The 15,004-nt window shown below is 46.9% G+C and overlaps 1 protein-coding gene across 1 annotated transcript in view; it reads right to left on the minus strand.

Annotated features, from left to right (window-relative positions):
• Positions 1-15,004, minus strand: part of SSRP1 (structure specific recognition protein 1) — a 196,805-nt gene that overhangs the window by 149,925 nt on the left and 31,876 nt on the right. Inside the window, 1 exon segment of the mRNA XM_077493187.1 lies at positions 5,991-6,181. Coding sequence (XP_077349313.1) covers positions 5,991-6,181 — 191 coding nt within the window.

Raw genomic sequence — 15,004 nt, forward strand, 5'->3', positions numbered from 1 at the left:
GAGCAGTTGCCTTTAAATAGATTTTCACTGCTCTTACCACATCAAGACAATGTAGTGACTTTTCTTCCCTGGAACATGGTTTTGGAAAACGATGGCAGGACAGTATCTTGGTTCAGATGGAAATCTGAGACTACTTTTGGTAAAAGAAACCAGGACGAGGGCGTAACACCACCCTGTCCTTATCACAAATCTAATATGGCTCTTTACAAGAAAGAGCAGCCAATTACGAAACCCTCCTTTCTGAGGATATAGCAACTAAAAATACTAGCTTTCTTGTCAGAAGGACTAAGGGAATATGCTGTATCGGTTCAAATGCCTGTTTTTATAGCACTGACATAACTAAGGTCATGTCTCAAGGGCTCAAAAGGTTATTTAACTGGCAGATTAATCTGCATCACCACTTGCATAAAACTCCGGACTAAAGAATGCGTAGCAAGCGGTCTTTGAAATAAAACCAATAAAGCTGAGACTTGGCCCTTAAAAGTAAGCCAACTTCATTTCTACGCCCAATTGTAAAAAGGCAAGAATTCTGCCTATGATACATCTCTGAGGGTACCAACCCTTGGATTCACACCAGGAAACATAAGCCTTTCAGACTATAATATATAGTATAGCTGGCTTCCTTGCATTAAATCAAAGTAGAGATAACTGACCTGGAATCCCACGTTTCTTCAGAATATGGGTTTCAATAGCCAGGGCGTTAAATCTAGCACTTGTAAAGTAGGATGGAATATTGGCCCCTGCGAGAGCAGGTCTGGCCTTAGTGGAAGGAACCATGGGTCTTACACTGCCCATCATTATGATTTCTGCGTACCATGACCTTCTGGGCCATGCTACCAGAATCAGCTCTTTCCAGCTTGACCCTGCAAAGAAGTTTTGGCAGAAACTGAATAGGGGGGGGGAATATATAGATCAGTGGGAACTGATCCGGCCGGGTCATCAACACATCTGTTCTGCACATATGTGGATCCCTTGACCTGGACACAAAGTTGACCAACTTCATGTTGAATCTGGACGCTAGAAGATCTACGTCCGGGGTCCTCAATCTATGGCAAACAGTCTGAAAAACATCAGGGTGAAGAGACCATTCCCCTGGGAATAACTGCTGGCAAATTAAGTAATCTGCCTGCCAAGTCTAATCCCGGAATGAAGACTGTTGATGGGCAGAAAGGAATATTCCATGCCCAATTTAGAATATGGATCACCTCTCTCTGCGCTGAGAGAGTCTTGGTGCCCCCTTGGTGATTGACCGATACTTTCCAGGTATCTGGTTGTAATGCATACACTTTGCTCTAAGCAAGCCATTGTCTGGTCTATTAACAACAGATCGTCTAGGTATACCAAGACTATTATGCCTTGTGCCCTTAACCTGGCTAGAGGTGGGGCCAGTATTTTTGTGAATACCCAGGGTGCCATAGCATTCCCGTTTATCTTTTGATCTCAGAAAACAAGACTCTGAAACTCCCGAAATTCTAGTTTGTATCCTAGAGACACAGTGGAGAGGACCCATCTGTCATGAATTTCCCTTTGCCAGAGTTCTGAGTATTGCAGAAGTCTTCTCCTCACTGGTGTGAGGGGACGCCTCTTCATGATGAGGCTTTAGTATTCTGCTTTGCAGATTTCCAGCCCCAGGTCTTTTGAGCCTGGACATGACCCTGAGGTTTTCCTCTAAAGTCTGAGGGTGGAGGCCATCGCCACTGCCTAGAGGCAGATGCCTCTGGCGCAGGAGAAAAAGTCAGTTTAAATGAAAGACATTTATACTACAAATCGTTTGGATGTATTTATCCAAGTCATCCCCAAATAGTCGCTCCCCATGAAAAGGAAAACTAGTCAAAAGCCTTTTGCAAGGTGCTTCGGCTGACCATTTTTTTAACCACAGGGTCCTACGCACGTGTATCAGCACAAACGCAAGGCGGGACGCCTAGTGAATAGAGTCTTGCATGGCGTCTATGGCAAAACATAGGGCCTTTGGTAGTTTGGCCAACTCACGGGCCTGTTGAGCAGGGACCTCTTTAAGGTCCTCTTTGAACTGGTCCTTTAGGGACTGACAGATGCCTATTTCAGCGACTGCAGGCTGAGTAACGGCCCCTGCCAAGGAAAGAGGACTTTAACATGAATTCCTACTTTTTATCTGTTGGATCTTTGAGCATTTGAACATTGTCTACTAGACAAGTTACATTTTTATTCACACTGGAAATCACAGCAACAACTGTTGGTACCTTCCAACATTTGGTGAGTTTCTCCTCCATGTTATAGAGAACCGAGAATCTCTTTGGTGGAAGAAAATGCTTATCCGGGTATCTCATTCAGCATAAATAAGCTTTTCTAATAATGCATGGACCGGAAACGCATGAAAAGGCTGTAAAGATTTTAAAGAACCCAATGAAGAAACTGAACTTTCAGCTGACTCTGTTAGGGGTAGCATGGAAGTGTAACAAACCTTCTCCGTAAGAGTTTCTACCAGCAATTTCTCAGATTGCAAAGCTGAAAAAGATTAATCGACTGTTTCCTCCGCAGATGAATAATCGGCTTGTTTCTCCTCGTGATCGCCTGAGGGTAGTACCTCATCCTGTGCCTACCGTTTCCTTGGTGAGGGGTACACTTCCTATCCGTTTGGATGGAGGTTGCGATTAAAGCCGCTAATCTTCCTTCTAGGTCCTGGAGGGCAGAGGAAAATCCATCTTCAGTCACATACAGGGGCTGAAGTGAGAAGCAGTTGCACCACCAATTGGTTCCAATGACTCACCCTGGCTTGCCATATCTGGTATCTCCAGAGAGGATGACAGTGTGGAGGCATGACTAGTTTCCAGCGCCTTGGGGGTGGAACTTTTGGTACCCTTGTGGTAACCCTGAAAGCCATAGCGCTAAGCACAAAAGCAGAGGCATTCTAGTAAAAATGTACTATTTGCTGAGCAATAGTATAGAAATAATAATGGAACTATAAAAGATCAGTCTGATGCTGAACAACAATGTATTTGCCTGTACTGGAAATGCCTGTATACATCCCTTATGTGCCCCTGTGCTCCTGTATAACAAACTCTTCACTCCAGCTGCTCTGATACCCTTTGTCATAAGAGCGTCTTCTTTATAAGAGACTTCAGGTGTAAGCCTAATTGACGTACCATCGTGTGCGCCACGTGGATGCAGAGTCCCACACACTGCACTGCCTGCCTTAGGCCATGCCCCTTCCAGCAACCCCACCCTCCTCTTTTCAAAATAAACCTCAGCTCGTTAGTGGACGGCATGGCATTTGGGGTTTGTAATACAGACCCGAAGGATAGGAGGCTGCAGCCGCCATCTGGCACTCTTGGCAGGTCTCGTTTACATACGGCGCAACAAGGCTTTATCTAAAGGCAGGTAAACATAAAAATGTCATTATATATTACAAAAAAAAAAAAAAATGCTGGACGGGGGCTGGGGGGGTTCTGGGTTGTTTCCTTAGAAGTTGAGGCTTAATATTCTTATAAGAGTGAATCAGCATAAGCGCTGTCACACTTTGCCAACTACTCAGTCATGTCACCCTACTCAACTGACACTTGTGTCTTTCTTAGACAGATAGGATGTATTATAGAGCCTTGTGGCACTGTACATATTAAAATGCTGTAGCCCCAGCCCCTTAGTTTTCCCAGGGGGAGAGGAACACCTTGTTCACTAACAAACTCCCTCCTGGCTACTGGGACACACGCTGTTGTAGCTGGACACAGAGCTGCTGAAAAAAAAGTTGTGTATCTTTACTCCCTCTAGAGGAGATTTTAAGGCATTACAATGTTCAGTTCCTAAGCTTTTTCCCTTACCCTTTTCCTCTCTGCAGGATACTGCTGAAACCAGACAGATCTAAATTCAACCCATCACGGCGGGCAGCGTTAGTAAACCTTCAAAGACTGGGTCCCTATAATAGGGGTTCCACTCCTTTGGCCCTGTATAGAACCCCTCAGGTGCAGCTTTAGGTAATGTAGCATGACCAAAAAGAGTCCTGGTTCCTGGGGTCCAGCCCTCAAAAGAGGGGCTTACAGGTAAAACCTTGTTCTTCTGTGCAGGGCCCGGGTACCATCCTGTGGCCTCAGTGGCTTGGATGGCTCAGGTCAATGGAGGAATTTAAATCCAGCATGGATACCTTGTGTTCAACACCTTAGATAGCGGTGAAAAAAACTGAGGTACTCCTGGAAGGAGGGGTTATATAGGGGAGCGAACTTCCTGTATTAGTTATACCAGTGTCAACACCTGACGGAGGCCCATAATCCATTAAGTTATTACTTAGGCTCTGTGTCCCATGATATACCTTCAACTATTCTCATAAGAACAGAAGCAAAAACAGAAGGCATGTAGGAAGTAAGAGGTGTTATACTAAGCTGTACCCTAAAGCATTGTATGCCAGTGTGCAATTCTGAAGATGGTAATATAACCTACTGGCTACTGTTACTATTCTGTGATATACAATTAAGAAATAGATTTTACATGCTTTGACATGGACAAGCACTACAAATCCAACCATGGATACATGCAATATGGTCAGTATGGGCTCAGTGCTGGAGTGCCGGTTAACAGCTCTCTTTTCAGCCCACAAACACAGAGTAGGAAGAAAGGACTACTGATAACCCGCAAGTCTGTTTACTTGTGATCAGTTGTGATTGGACGCAGCTGAACATATTGTAAAGGATCGCTGTGATTGGCCCTTTACCCAGATCTATGATCAGCTGTGTTTGAAGGACACAGCAGTCACAGAGTGCCGAATGCACGCTGCAGGGGGGCATGATTCTGCGAGGACATCTATGGACACCCTCCTAAAACTAGACAACCATGCTGTAGCTAGCTTTTAGCTATAGCTTGATCGGCAAGCGGTTAAAGAAATTGGGCTATTTAAAATTGAAAAACTCACAAAAGAATGCAATGTTTGTAGCACATTTTGATTAAGATAAAATTTCCTATTTTTTATATACATTTTTCTCCTAGCTATTATATATACATTTATTTTTTCCTTCACTGGGCACCTCCTAAAGATTCCAGAAAAAATTAGGCAAGCATTATAGACTTCGGAAGACGACTAGCCTCTCTCTTCCTACCATCTTTAAAGACTACACCACCAGTCTTAAAGCGGATGTAAACTTGAAAGACTTTAATGAAGACTTCAACCTAGTACAGTAGAGGATGTTAAGTCATCTGTGCCCAATCTTGCCACAAAGAGTTAATTCAGCTCTGCGCAAACCTCTTATCTTTTCTTGCCAAGGTATAAAAAATAAAAAACAAAACGCACAGATAAAAAAGTGTCACCACTTCCCCCACTGCTGTAAATGACATCCGATTTCTTTATCTCATGGACAAGCAGGAGAGCAAAGAGTCTACTATTCCAGCTTCACATCCCTCCGTCTTTCTTCTCAACACTCCCAGGATTGGCTGCTCCACACCTTAGCATGATTTGGCATGGTGAAGTCATGTGGTGCCTTTCCCGAGTTTTGACTGGATGTTGCTCATTATTGGGCATGATCCATGAGGTCATCAGAAGATCAGCCTGAGGAGGATTTAGATGGTGCAGTCAGCTCCCAAGACACCAGCAGAAAAAGTAGGAGAGAGTAGAGGTGGACGGGGAATCTTGTGACATCACGACTCTGCCAAAACACCAGCAAAGAGACCCGCCCACTGATTGTGGAGATTTGGGGGCTCCTACTGCAGAAGGGGGTTACAGAGGAAAGGTAAGGGTACAGGCAGGAATCTTGTATATGTGCACAGATTGATATTGCGCCCTTAGTTTATACCGGATGAGTGGTGAGTTTACATCCATTAAGACAGACCTGGCATGAAAAGGTAAAATCTCACAAGATTTCAGGGGCCAAGATCTCACATACCGCATATGTGTAGGTACTATTTTTTAGAACTCAGAGCTCTGACTGGTTTCCAACAGGTTTTACACAGCTTAGTCCATTTACTCCCCAAAGAAATGTTTCCAAAGTTATATTATCTGGATAATTTAGTGCTCATGTTCTACAGAAGTTTACCTCTACAGGGTCACCACCATCATCCTGCGTTGGAGGAACATAAAAGCGGATCTCCATGAGACCGACCTCAGTGTCATCATTCTGGTGAAATTCTAAAGTCACCTCATTCTTCCCGGTGGTGCACTGAGACACATTACTGAGAGGCAGTTCAAAAGCTGGCTGTTCCCCAATATCAAAGGCGAGGAGCTGTCCTGTAAAACATGAAACAAAATAAGAGCATGAGATCTGCCACATTGCAATTAGTACAATTATTCTGTTGAGAATGTATAGATTTAAAAAGGTCTTACCACTGTTTGTGCGGAACATAAATAACCAATCAAAAAGCACAGAAAATACACAATATTGAAGCTTACCAGTCATTTATTTATTTATTTTTTTAAATAACAAACATGTCATACCGGCTCTGTACAAGGGTTTTACACAGAGCGGCCCCAATACCCCTTTTCTGGGGTCTCCAGTGGCGCTTCTCCCTCATACGGTGCCCCCCACGAAGAGCCGAAATCCATGGGAGCACACTTGCAGGCACGCTCGAGTCCTTCTGCTGCGTCTATTGATACAGACAGCTGTGATATACATACTGTAGCTTCTGACTTAACATTAGGACACTCGCCTGTCCTGGAAACCAGTGAGTTCATGTTTTCATCAGCAGTCGGGTGCTGCCGCTGCCATGGGAACTGGGCAGTGTAGCCTTTCGGCTTTGCAGATGGATCCCTACTGAGCCTGTGCAAAGTGTTCCCACTGGCATGGCAAAAGGGGAGGGAGGAGGGGAACAGAGCTGTGACTTTGCCACAGCTTGGTCCCCCCCTCCTGAAAGGTGACAAATGTGGCACTGGAAGGGGGGGGAATCAGATAGAATTCATCAAGGTGAAAAACCACAAGACTTTACAACTTCTTTAAAATACGACTGCTCATTTTACACACACATGTGTATATTATATATACATACATATACACATATACACACACACATACGGAGTTCTCTATGAAGTCAGCCATGGTTTTCACACAGGCTGGACCTCAAACATATCTGCCTTTGTTCATCCCCCATTAAATATTGGATTGATAGGTCAAGTGGTTTACACAGGAAAAAAAAAAAAGGATACGATTGGTGATGCTTTTAGGCTCAAGTAACAGACGCATTTCTGGCAAGGTTAGCATCATTTTTGTGCATGCTGAAAACATTCTCAGCCTGAAAAGTGAAAATGAAAGAAAGCCACCGCCACGTTTCAGGGCTGGAAATCTGGAGAAGGAGCACTTTAAGGAGGGGGATATGATTACAATGTACAAATATATAAAAGGTGACTCCAGTGACTGCGATAAACTGTTTACTGCAAGATCCCTGAACAGGATTCGCAGGCACAAATTGGGGTTAGAAGACAGGATACCTTAGATTGCAGAAAGGGTTCCTTACTGTTAGAGCAGTTAAAACCTCCCTCCAGAAAGTGGTATTAGATGAGAATGTCAAAAAAAAAAAAAAAAAAAAAATTATATATATATATATATATATATATATATATATATATATATATACACATACATACATACATACATATATACACACACATTTTCTTTAAAGCACGTTACACTGCACAGTACTTGTGCTGTGCGATTTGGCCCCCTGTGTTACCTGTAACACCTGGTTGATCCTGCCAGTTTCTGCATCATGGCTGCTGAGCCCCGACACTGGTTTGTTTACGTGTCTCTGTCATTCGCAGCCTGCTATCTGCAGCTCTCCTCTCTGCACCTGTGTTGTCCTCCCCCCCTCCCTTGTCTGCCAGTCAGCTCTGTGTGTGAGCTGCCCCTCCCCTTCTATATCCGTTCCGAGCAGCTCACACATTATTGCCAGCCCCACTGCTAGGATTACATGATGTATATACGCCATTTTCGAAAATTATTCTTAAAAAATACAATTTTTCTTATCCCTAATCAGTGGTCACATTACCGTCCGGCGCAGTCTTCCTCTGACGTTTGTATTACAGAGGGAGGTCACGCGTCCGCCCGGGAGACGTCAGAGGGAGAGATCAGCCCCTCCCTCTGTAATAAATACATCAAAGGAAGACCGCACAGGGCAGTCGCATGATTTCTGATCAGGGACAAGAAAAATTGTATTTATAGGAAGAATTTTAGAAAATGACACAGACACAGACACACACACACACAGACACACACACACACACACTTTAATCCTAGCAGAGGGGCTGGCAGTGGCTGTATGCACTGCCTTAACAACCCATTTGAAAGTGGCAAAATGACACAGGAAGTCTTTAACCATTGGAGTTATACTGCTGCCTATAGGATTGGACAATATCAAAACACTGTATAGCATAGCCTCTCCTCCTACCAGCATTTCATAAAACTCAGAGGGGTGAAACCCGCATCCCTCAATGGGCTTGAAGAAAAATATTGGACTGTGAATAGAAAAAAATACTATTTTCTTTTCCAAGGACAAAAGGAAGCCTTTTAATAGTCTGGATGTCCAAAAGCAGGCCAACGAAAAACAATTGCCAACAGACCCACAGAAACTGGACTGCCTGCAGCTCAAAGTACCATTTAAAAAAGGACCTTAATGGGGGCGTGGCCTGGACAGTGATGGAGTAGGTCGCATGTGAAGACTGCTCCGCTCCCGGTCTATCCTGCACAGCTATCCTGTGTTTCGGTAACAGCCTGAAACTAGAGGGGATTGGTGGATTGAGACCCCGTCTACTGTCCTGACATGTCTCCTACGAAAAAGCACGGCGTGGCGGTGGCCTCCTTGGATAAGTACCGCAGGCAGGATAGGGAATCTGCTCAAGATGGCGCCTCCTTGTCCTCCACTTCTCAACCAGCGGCAAATGACACCGACAAGGTACTGGAAGCTATTTCCGCCTGCCAGTTCACCCTTACCACCAAAATTGAGGCGATCCGAGTCGACATATCCCTCATTAGACAGGATATGTCTAAACTTAAGGACCGGGTGAATTAGACGGAAGACAGGATCGGTCGGGCGGAGGATGTGCTACACCCACTTCAGCATTCCCACGAAGAGGTGAGGCGCCAACTCCATCTTCTTGCCCAAAAACAAGATGATCTCGAAAATAGATCACGCAGGTCGAACATTCGTTTCATAGGCTTGCCAGAGGGTGCGGAGGGCTCTGATCCACCTACTTTTATTGAGAGCCTCCTGACTAAAACTTACGGACGGGAAGCCTTCTCTACCAGCTTTATAGTGGAGAGAGCACATCGTATGCCTGCGAGGCGCCCGCCGGAAGGCGCACCGCCTCGCACACTCATTGCCAAGTTACTCAACTACCGGGACAGAGACGCCATTTTGAGACTGAGCAGGGAAAAGGGCAACATCCCCTATCAGGCAAGTCACATTATGGCTTTCCCGGACTTCTCCGCAGAAGTCCAGAAACAACGAGCTCAAGAGGCGACTGCGTACTCACCACCTCAAATACGCGATGATGTACCCAGCAAGACTTAAAGTCCTGGGAGAGGACCGAGCGCACTTTTTTGATGACCCGACGCAGGCAGTGGAATGGCTGGAGAGGAGGGAGGCTGACAGGAATCGCCGGGCCTAGCGGACAGTTTGCCATACTGTTTCGTGGTGGTACGTTGTTCTACCCTATGTCACTACTTCTGGGATTTCCTTCCCATGACTGTGTCATTGCCGTTGGGAGTACGGCTTAACCGACTGTTGAATGAGCTACACTAATTGCTCTCGTACCCTGACCTGCTGATGCCTGCGGACCTGTTTGGCTTTACCCACCGCTATATACAGTCTTACCTTGTGTGCCAGGTCGCATTGTATAAACTGAGACTGTCCCAGTTCATTCGGATATTCTGAAGTCTGCTCACTTTCCTTTCCCCTGGGACTGTTTGTGTGAGCCTGGCGGTCCCGGTGCGGTGTCTCCTTGCCTCCTAACGGCCAGCAGGCCTTGTGTTATAAATGTACCTCATTCAGATGCAGGCTCTCCCTCTCTTCTTTTACTTATTTTTGTTCCCTTTCTCCTTCTCCCATCTTTCCCTCTTGTTTTAACCTCCTTATAGACATAGCTGACAACCGTGCTCCGTTTGGAATGTTCTTTCCCCTCCTTCTGTATTATTTTATTTTCTTTTTACATAGATACCAGGGGCGGAGGCCGTGTCCCATGTTCTACGGCTTCGTCCGGCGGCCTACTCTCTGAACCTTATGCAGCGAGTGACCGCCCCGTGTATAGTTCCATGCCTAGTCTGTCCCCCTGCGCACTCGAATAATCCAGGCGAGGGGAGGAGGTTGCGCTGGATGCCTTCGATGCAGGGGGGTACGGGCAACGGTTTGGCGAGTTGGGGATGTATGCTCCAACCCAGTTGGGGGGGCTGAGAGCTGGGTGGGGGGAGGGGGGTTGTGTTTGGGGTTTGTGTTTATGTTTATTTTTTGGTTGATTTTTGCATATATGGTACAGAGCAATGTGTTCCTGTATTCACGAATGGGCTGGTGGTTGGTAGGGGGAGGGAGTGGAGGGGAGGGGACCCCGTTTTGGGGATTGATCTGCCCCGACAGCCACCTAGACTAAACGCTACTATCTTATGGCTCCGATCAAATTTTTGCCGTGGAACGTCCGGGGTATCAGGGATAAGCTTAAACTTACGGCCATTTTTACTTGCCTTAAATCTTACAGAGCTGATGTTATAGTGCTTGTGGAAACTCATGTTACGGGCCGGGTCCAGCTGGCACTTAGGAGGCCGTGGGTTGGCTGGGCGTACCATGCGACCCACACTTCCTATTCCCGGGCGTGTCCTTGCTCATAGCGAAAACTTTACAATTTCAGTTGATTGACTTGAGGACAGATCCCCAGGGCCGGTTTGTTTTCCTACACTGTACTATACAAGGCAGACGTTATTTACTTCTGGCTCTATACATACCACCTCCCTACTCTGCCAATATGGTGTCTGAGGGACTCTCATATATGGCTCAGCACCCGAATGTCCCTGCCATATGGCTTGGGGATTTTAATGTTGCCCTTAATCCGCACAGACTGCCGAGTGGTTCCGCGCCTCCGGCCCAGACAGAATCTAGATTATGCCGCACCCTTAGGGAGTTTTCGCTGACTGATGTATGGCGACACAGGTACCCCACACGACTCAGGCGTTCTCATGCTTCTCGGCCACGCACTCTACCATGTCCCGCATAGATTACATTTTGGCGTCCAGTGTTCTCCTTCCTTATTTGGAAGACGCGGGGTTCTATGCAAGATCCCTGTCGGATCACGCCCCCTGCTGGGCTACCTTTACGCTGGCACAGCAGGCTGGACCTCGGGTCTGGCGCCTCAATCCCTTCTGGCTAAAGGCGCTGGGGGAACAGGATGACCTGTCGGAAGAATGGAATAATTTCTTTGCGATTAATAGGGGAACGGCAACGGGTGGCAGTGTCTGGGAAGCATTTAAGACTCATGCACGTTCCACTCTGATCAGGCGCATTAACAATTTGAAAAGCTCCTCTAAACTTATACTTAATCAGGCAGAAGAGCGTTTGGAGGTTGTCACCCGGGAGTTTGTCCTACACCTTAGTGCAGAGAACGCCTCGGCTCTCAGGCTCCAAACTCGCGTCTTAGATCAATTACACTTTGAATAGGCTAGGAGAAAACATTTCTTTACGCGACAACGGATATTTGAACAGGGTGAGAGAGCGGGTAAACTGTTGGCGTATCTCGCTCACCAAGATGCGAGGCCGCCGGTAGTGGTATCGCTGCTAGATGAGAGGGGAACTATTGTCTCTGACCCGGAGAGCATTGCTGAGATGTTCAGGTCCTACTACGCTGATCTCGACACCTCTCGTGTGGAGGTCACGCCAAAAGAGACCCGGGACTTTCTACAGGCGGTTCTTTTTCCCCCAACTTTCGGTGGCCCAGATCGCAGATCTGGAGGCTCCGATCACACTTGAGGAAATTGAGCTGGCGCTCTCGTCCTTGGCAACGTCCAAGGCGCCTGGGCACGATGGTTTGCCGTTGGACTTCTATGCGGCTTACTCTGAGGTATTGGCCCCTGAGCTCCTAAATCTATATACTTACCTTTTTGAATCAGAATCCCTCCCAGACACCCTACGACAAGGGACAATTATAGTCATTCCCAAACCAGGTTCTCACTGCTGCAAGCGGACATAAAAATTTTAGCATCCCGATTGTGCCCCCATATCTTGTCCCTTATCCACCCTGACCAAACGGGTTTCATGCCCGGTAAAAATACGGCGATGAATATCCGCAGGCTTCACATAAACTTACAGGCTTCCCACGACAATGGGGGTACTAGGGCTGTGGTGGCACTAGACGCGGCTAAGGCATTTGACTCCGTGGAGTGGGGGTATTTGTGGGAATGCCTTGACCGGTTTGGGCCAAATTTTTTGAAATGGGTCAAGATCCTTTATTTCTCCCCGGAGGCGCGTGTGGCGGTAAACGGTTGCCTGTCTGGTCCTCTTCCTTTGGGACGGGGGACCAGACAGGGATGTCCACTATCCCCGCTTCTATATGCCCTGGCGGTGGAACCGGTGGCTATCTCCCTCAGATCTAATACCCTTGTCAGGGGCCTTCGTGCGGGGACCATAACGGAGACGGTGAGCATGTACGCTGGCGATATGCTCCTATATCTGGAAGATGAGGGGCCCTCGTTACGTGCTGCCCTTAGTACCATTGAGGAATTTGGTAAACACTCGGGCCTTACTATTAATTGGGCGAAATCGTTATTTCTCCCCATTGATCTATCTCCGCCGGAACCTGACGCGGCCTCGCTCCCATTGTGCAGGGTGTCTTCCATCCAATATCTGGGAGTCCAGATCACCAGAGAACCCTCTGATTACATAGTCCAAAACATTGAACCCCTGATTTTATATTTGAAAACTAAAACTCAGTCCTGGGCCAGACTTCCCCTCGGAGTAATGGGAAGAATAAACTTAACCAAAATGATTCTTCTGTCCAAGTTCCTATACAAATTCTGGCAGGCGCCCGCTCTTATCCCCCTTAAATGTTTTAAAACCATAGATACTATCCTCAATTCCTTTATCTGGGGCTCCGGCAGGCATAAATTGGCTTGGAACACACTTAAGAATCCTACCAACATGGGGGGAGCTGCACTCCCAGACTTCCATGCATATTACATTGCTACCCAGCTCTCCCACTTTCACCTACACAAAACGGACACTTCCAGATACCAAGCACTGCTATGTGGCATGCCTCATAGCCACACCCACTCCCCCCTTCAGGTCCTATTTAGGGGGAGGGGGCCCGACAGGAGGGTGCAGAAACATGCCCCATTGCTGCTTCAACATAGGCGGATTTGGGGAATCGCGCAAAGGATGTTGGGGGCGGATTGGGTCCACTCCCATACCCCCCTGTGGTTTAATTCCCAGTTGAGAGAGCTTAGGGGGTTGCCGGGTGCGGGTCTCTGGGCCTCCAGGGGGGTGGTGTACCTGTACCAGGTCGTCACCCCGTTGGGGGTACGTAGCTTTCAGGCGCTGCGGGGCGAGTTTGAGGTCCCCCAGTCTATGGCCTTTCATTTTGCTCAGTTATCCCATGCCCTCCGGGCTCAATTCGTGGGGGGGGATTCCCGGATCCCCAGGAACTGTCAGTAGTGGGTGTAATAATTGGGGAGGAGCCCACGAAATTAATTTCCACCCTCTATGACTACCTTAGGAGACGAACTGTAGCCAGACTTGCGGAGGTAGCGAGATATAGGTGGGAGGAAGACGTGGGTCCGCTTGAGAGTGAGGCATGGGAGGAGATCTTAGATGGGGTCAAGCTAGTTTCCCCCCAAGATAACTGACAGACTGACTCGACTGTATATCATACATAAATCCTACCTTACCCCGGCCAGAATTCGCAAATACAAACCCTCCCTGGAACCGGGGTGTCCGCACTGTGGGTGTCTCCCGTGCTCCTATCATTTGGTGTGGTCGTGCCCGGATGTTCAGGCCTTTTGGCTACAGGGGGTTCAATTTCTCCACGATCATATGGGCTCCCCCCTTCAGGTGGACCCCAGAGCTTGTCTTTTAGGCCTGGAGCTGGACGCCCCGGCAGACCCCTCGAGTGCTGCTTATACTCAAGAGACCTTATTTAGTGCTCGGAAATTGATTGCCCGGCTGTGGATGCGGCCGGAAACCCCAACGCTCAGGGATTGGGTGGCGGAGGTTAACCTAACTTTGCCATTGAAGAAAGTTATCTATGCACATAGAGGTTGCCCAACCAAATTCAATAAGGGATCGTTGGCTCAATGACCCGGACACTTGTGTAGGTTAGCTATACTGTAATGTCCTGATTTTCCCGGATGCACTGTACCACTGTATAGTTGGGGCTCTTCCTTTTTTTTTGTTTTTCTTTCCGTAACACAATCTTGGTGATTTTATATATTTAATGATATGGTGCTAATAGACCTGGCCTGAGTGTTTTTCTCTTCTTAGCTATGGAGCTACTCCTGACTGTTATTACTCTGTTGCTGTATGTACCAAAACTGTAACTTGTTCTTGTACCATATACCAATAAACTAGTTTAAAAAAAAAAAAAAAAAAAAGGGACCTTAATGCCTTAAGCTGGGCACTCTGTGAGACAGAAACAACCACCTGGTAGAACTTAGATTGTTTTAATAGAAGACCAGATGACAGTCTCACAAATCTGGGAAACTGTTGCTTGATGCTGAAAAACCCAAAAAGCGCTCACAGATCTAAGGTGAGCTTTTATAGGGAAACTGATTCTCGAGATCATAAACGTTTGAATGGTGGTCTGTTTGAGCAACCAAGATTTGCTGGATAGAGAAGCAGGGGGTAATTTTAATTCCAGGGACCTTCCGAAATAACATGGTCGACTCCATCTACAAATGTCTTGGTCGAAGAGTGAAAAGGCCAAATGGTCTTTGATACAGAACGTAAAGAACAGAGCCCTGACCCTTAAATGGTGCCAAGAGCCACATGCTGGTACAGACTCAACTACAGGAGGATAGGATTCACCACACTTAGAAGCTCTTAGGAGTGAAAGCCCCTAGACCCACCCCAAGTGAAACAAGAATTGCAA

This window comes from Lithobates pipiens, unplaced genomic scaffold (genome assembly GCF_037356315.1).
Source record: "Lithobates pipiens isolate NorthernLeopardFrog02 unplaced genomic scaffold, aLitPip1_a1.2 Scaffold_19, whole genome shotgun sequence".
NCBI lineage: Eukaryota > Metazoa > Chordata > Amphibia > Anura > Ranidae > Lithobates > Lithobates pipiens.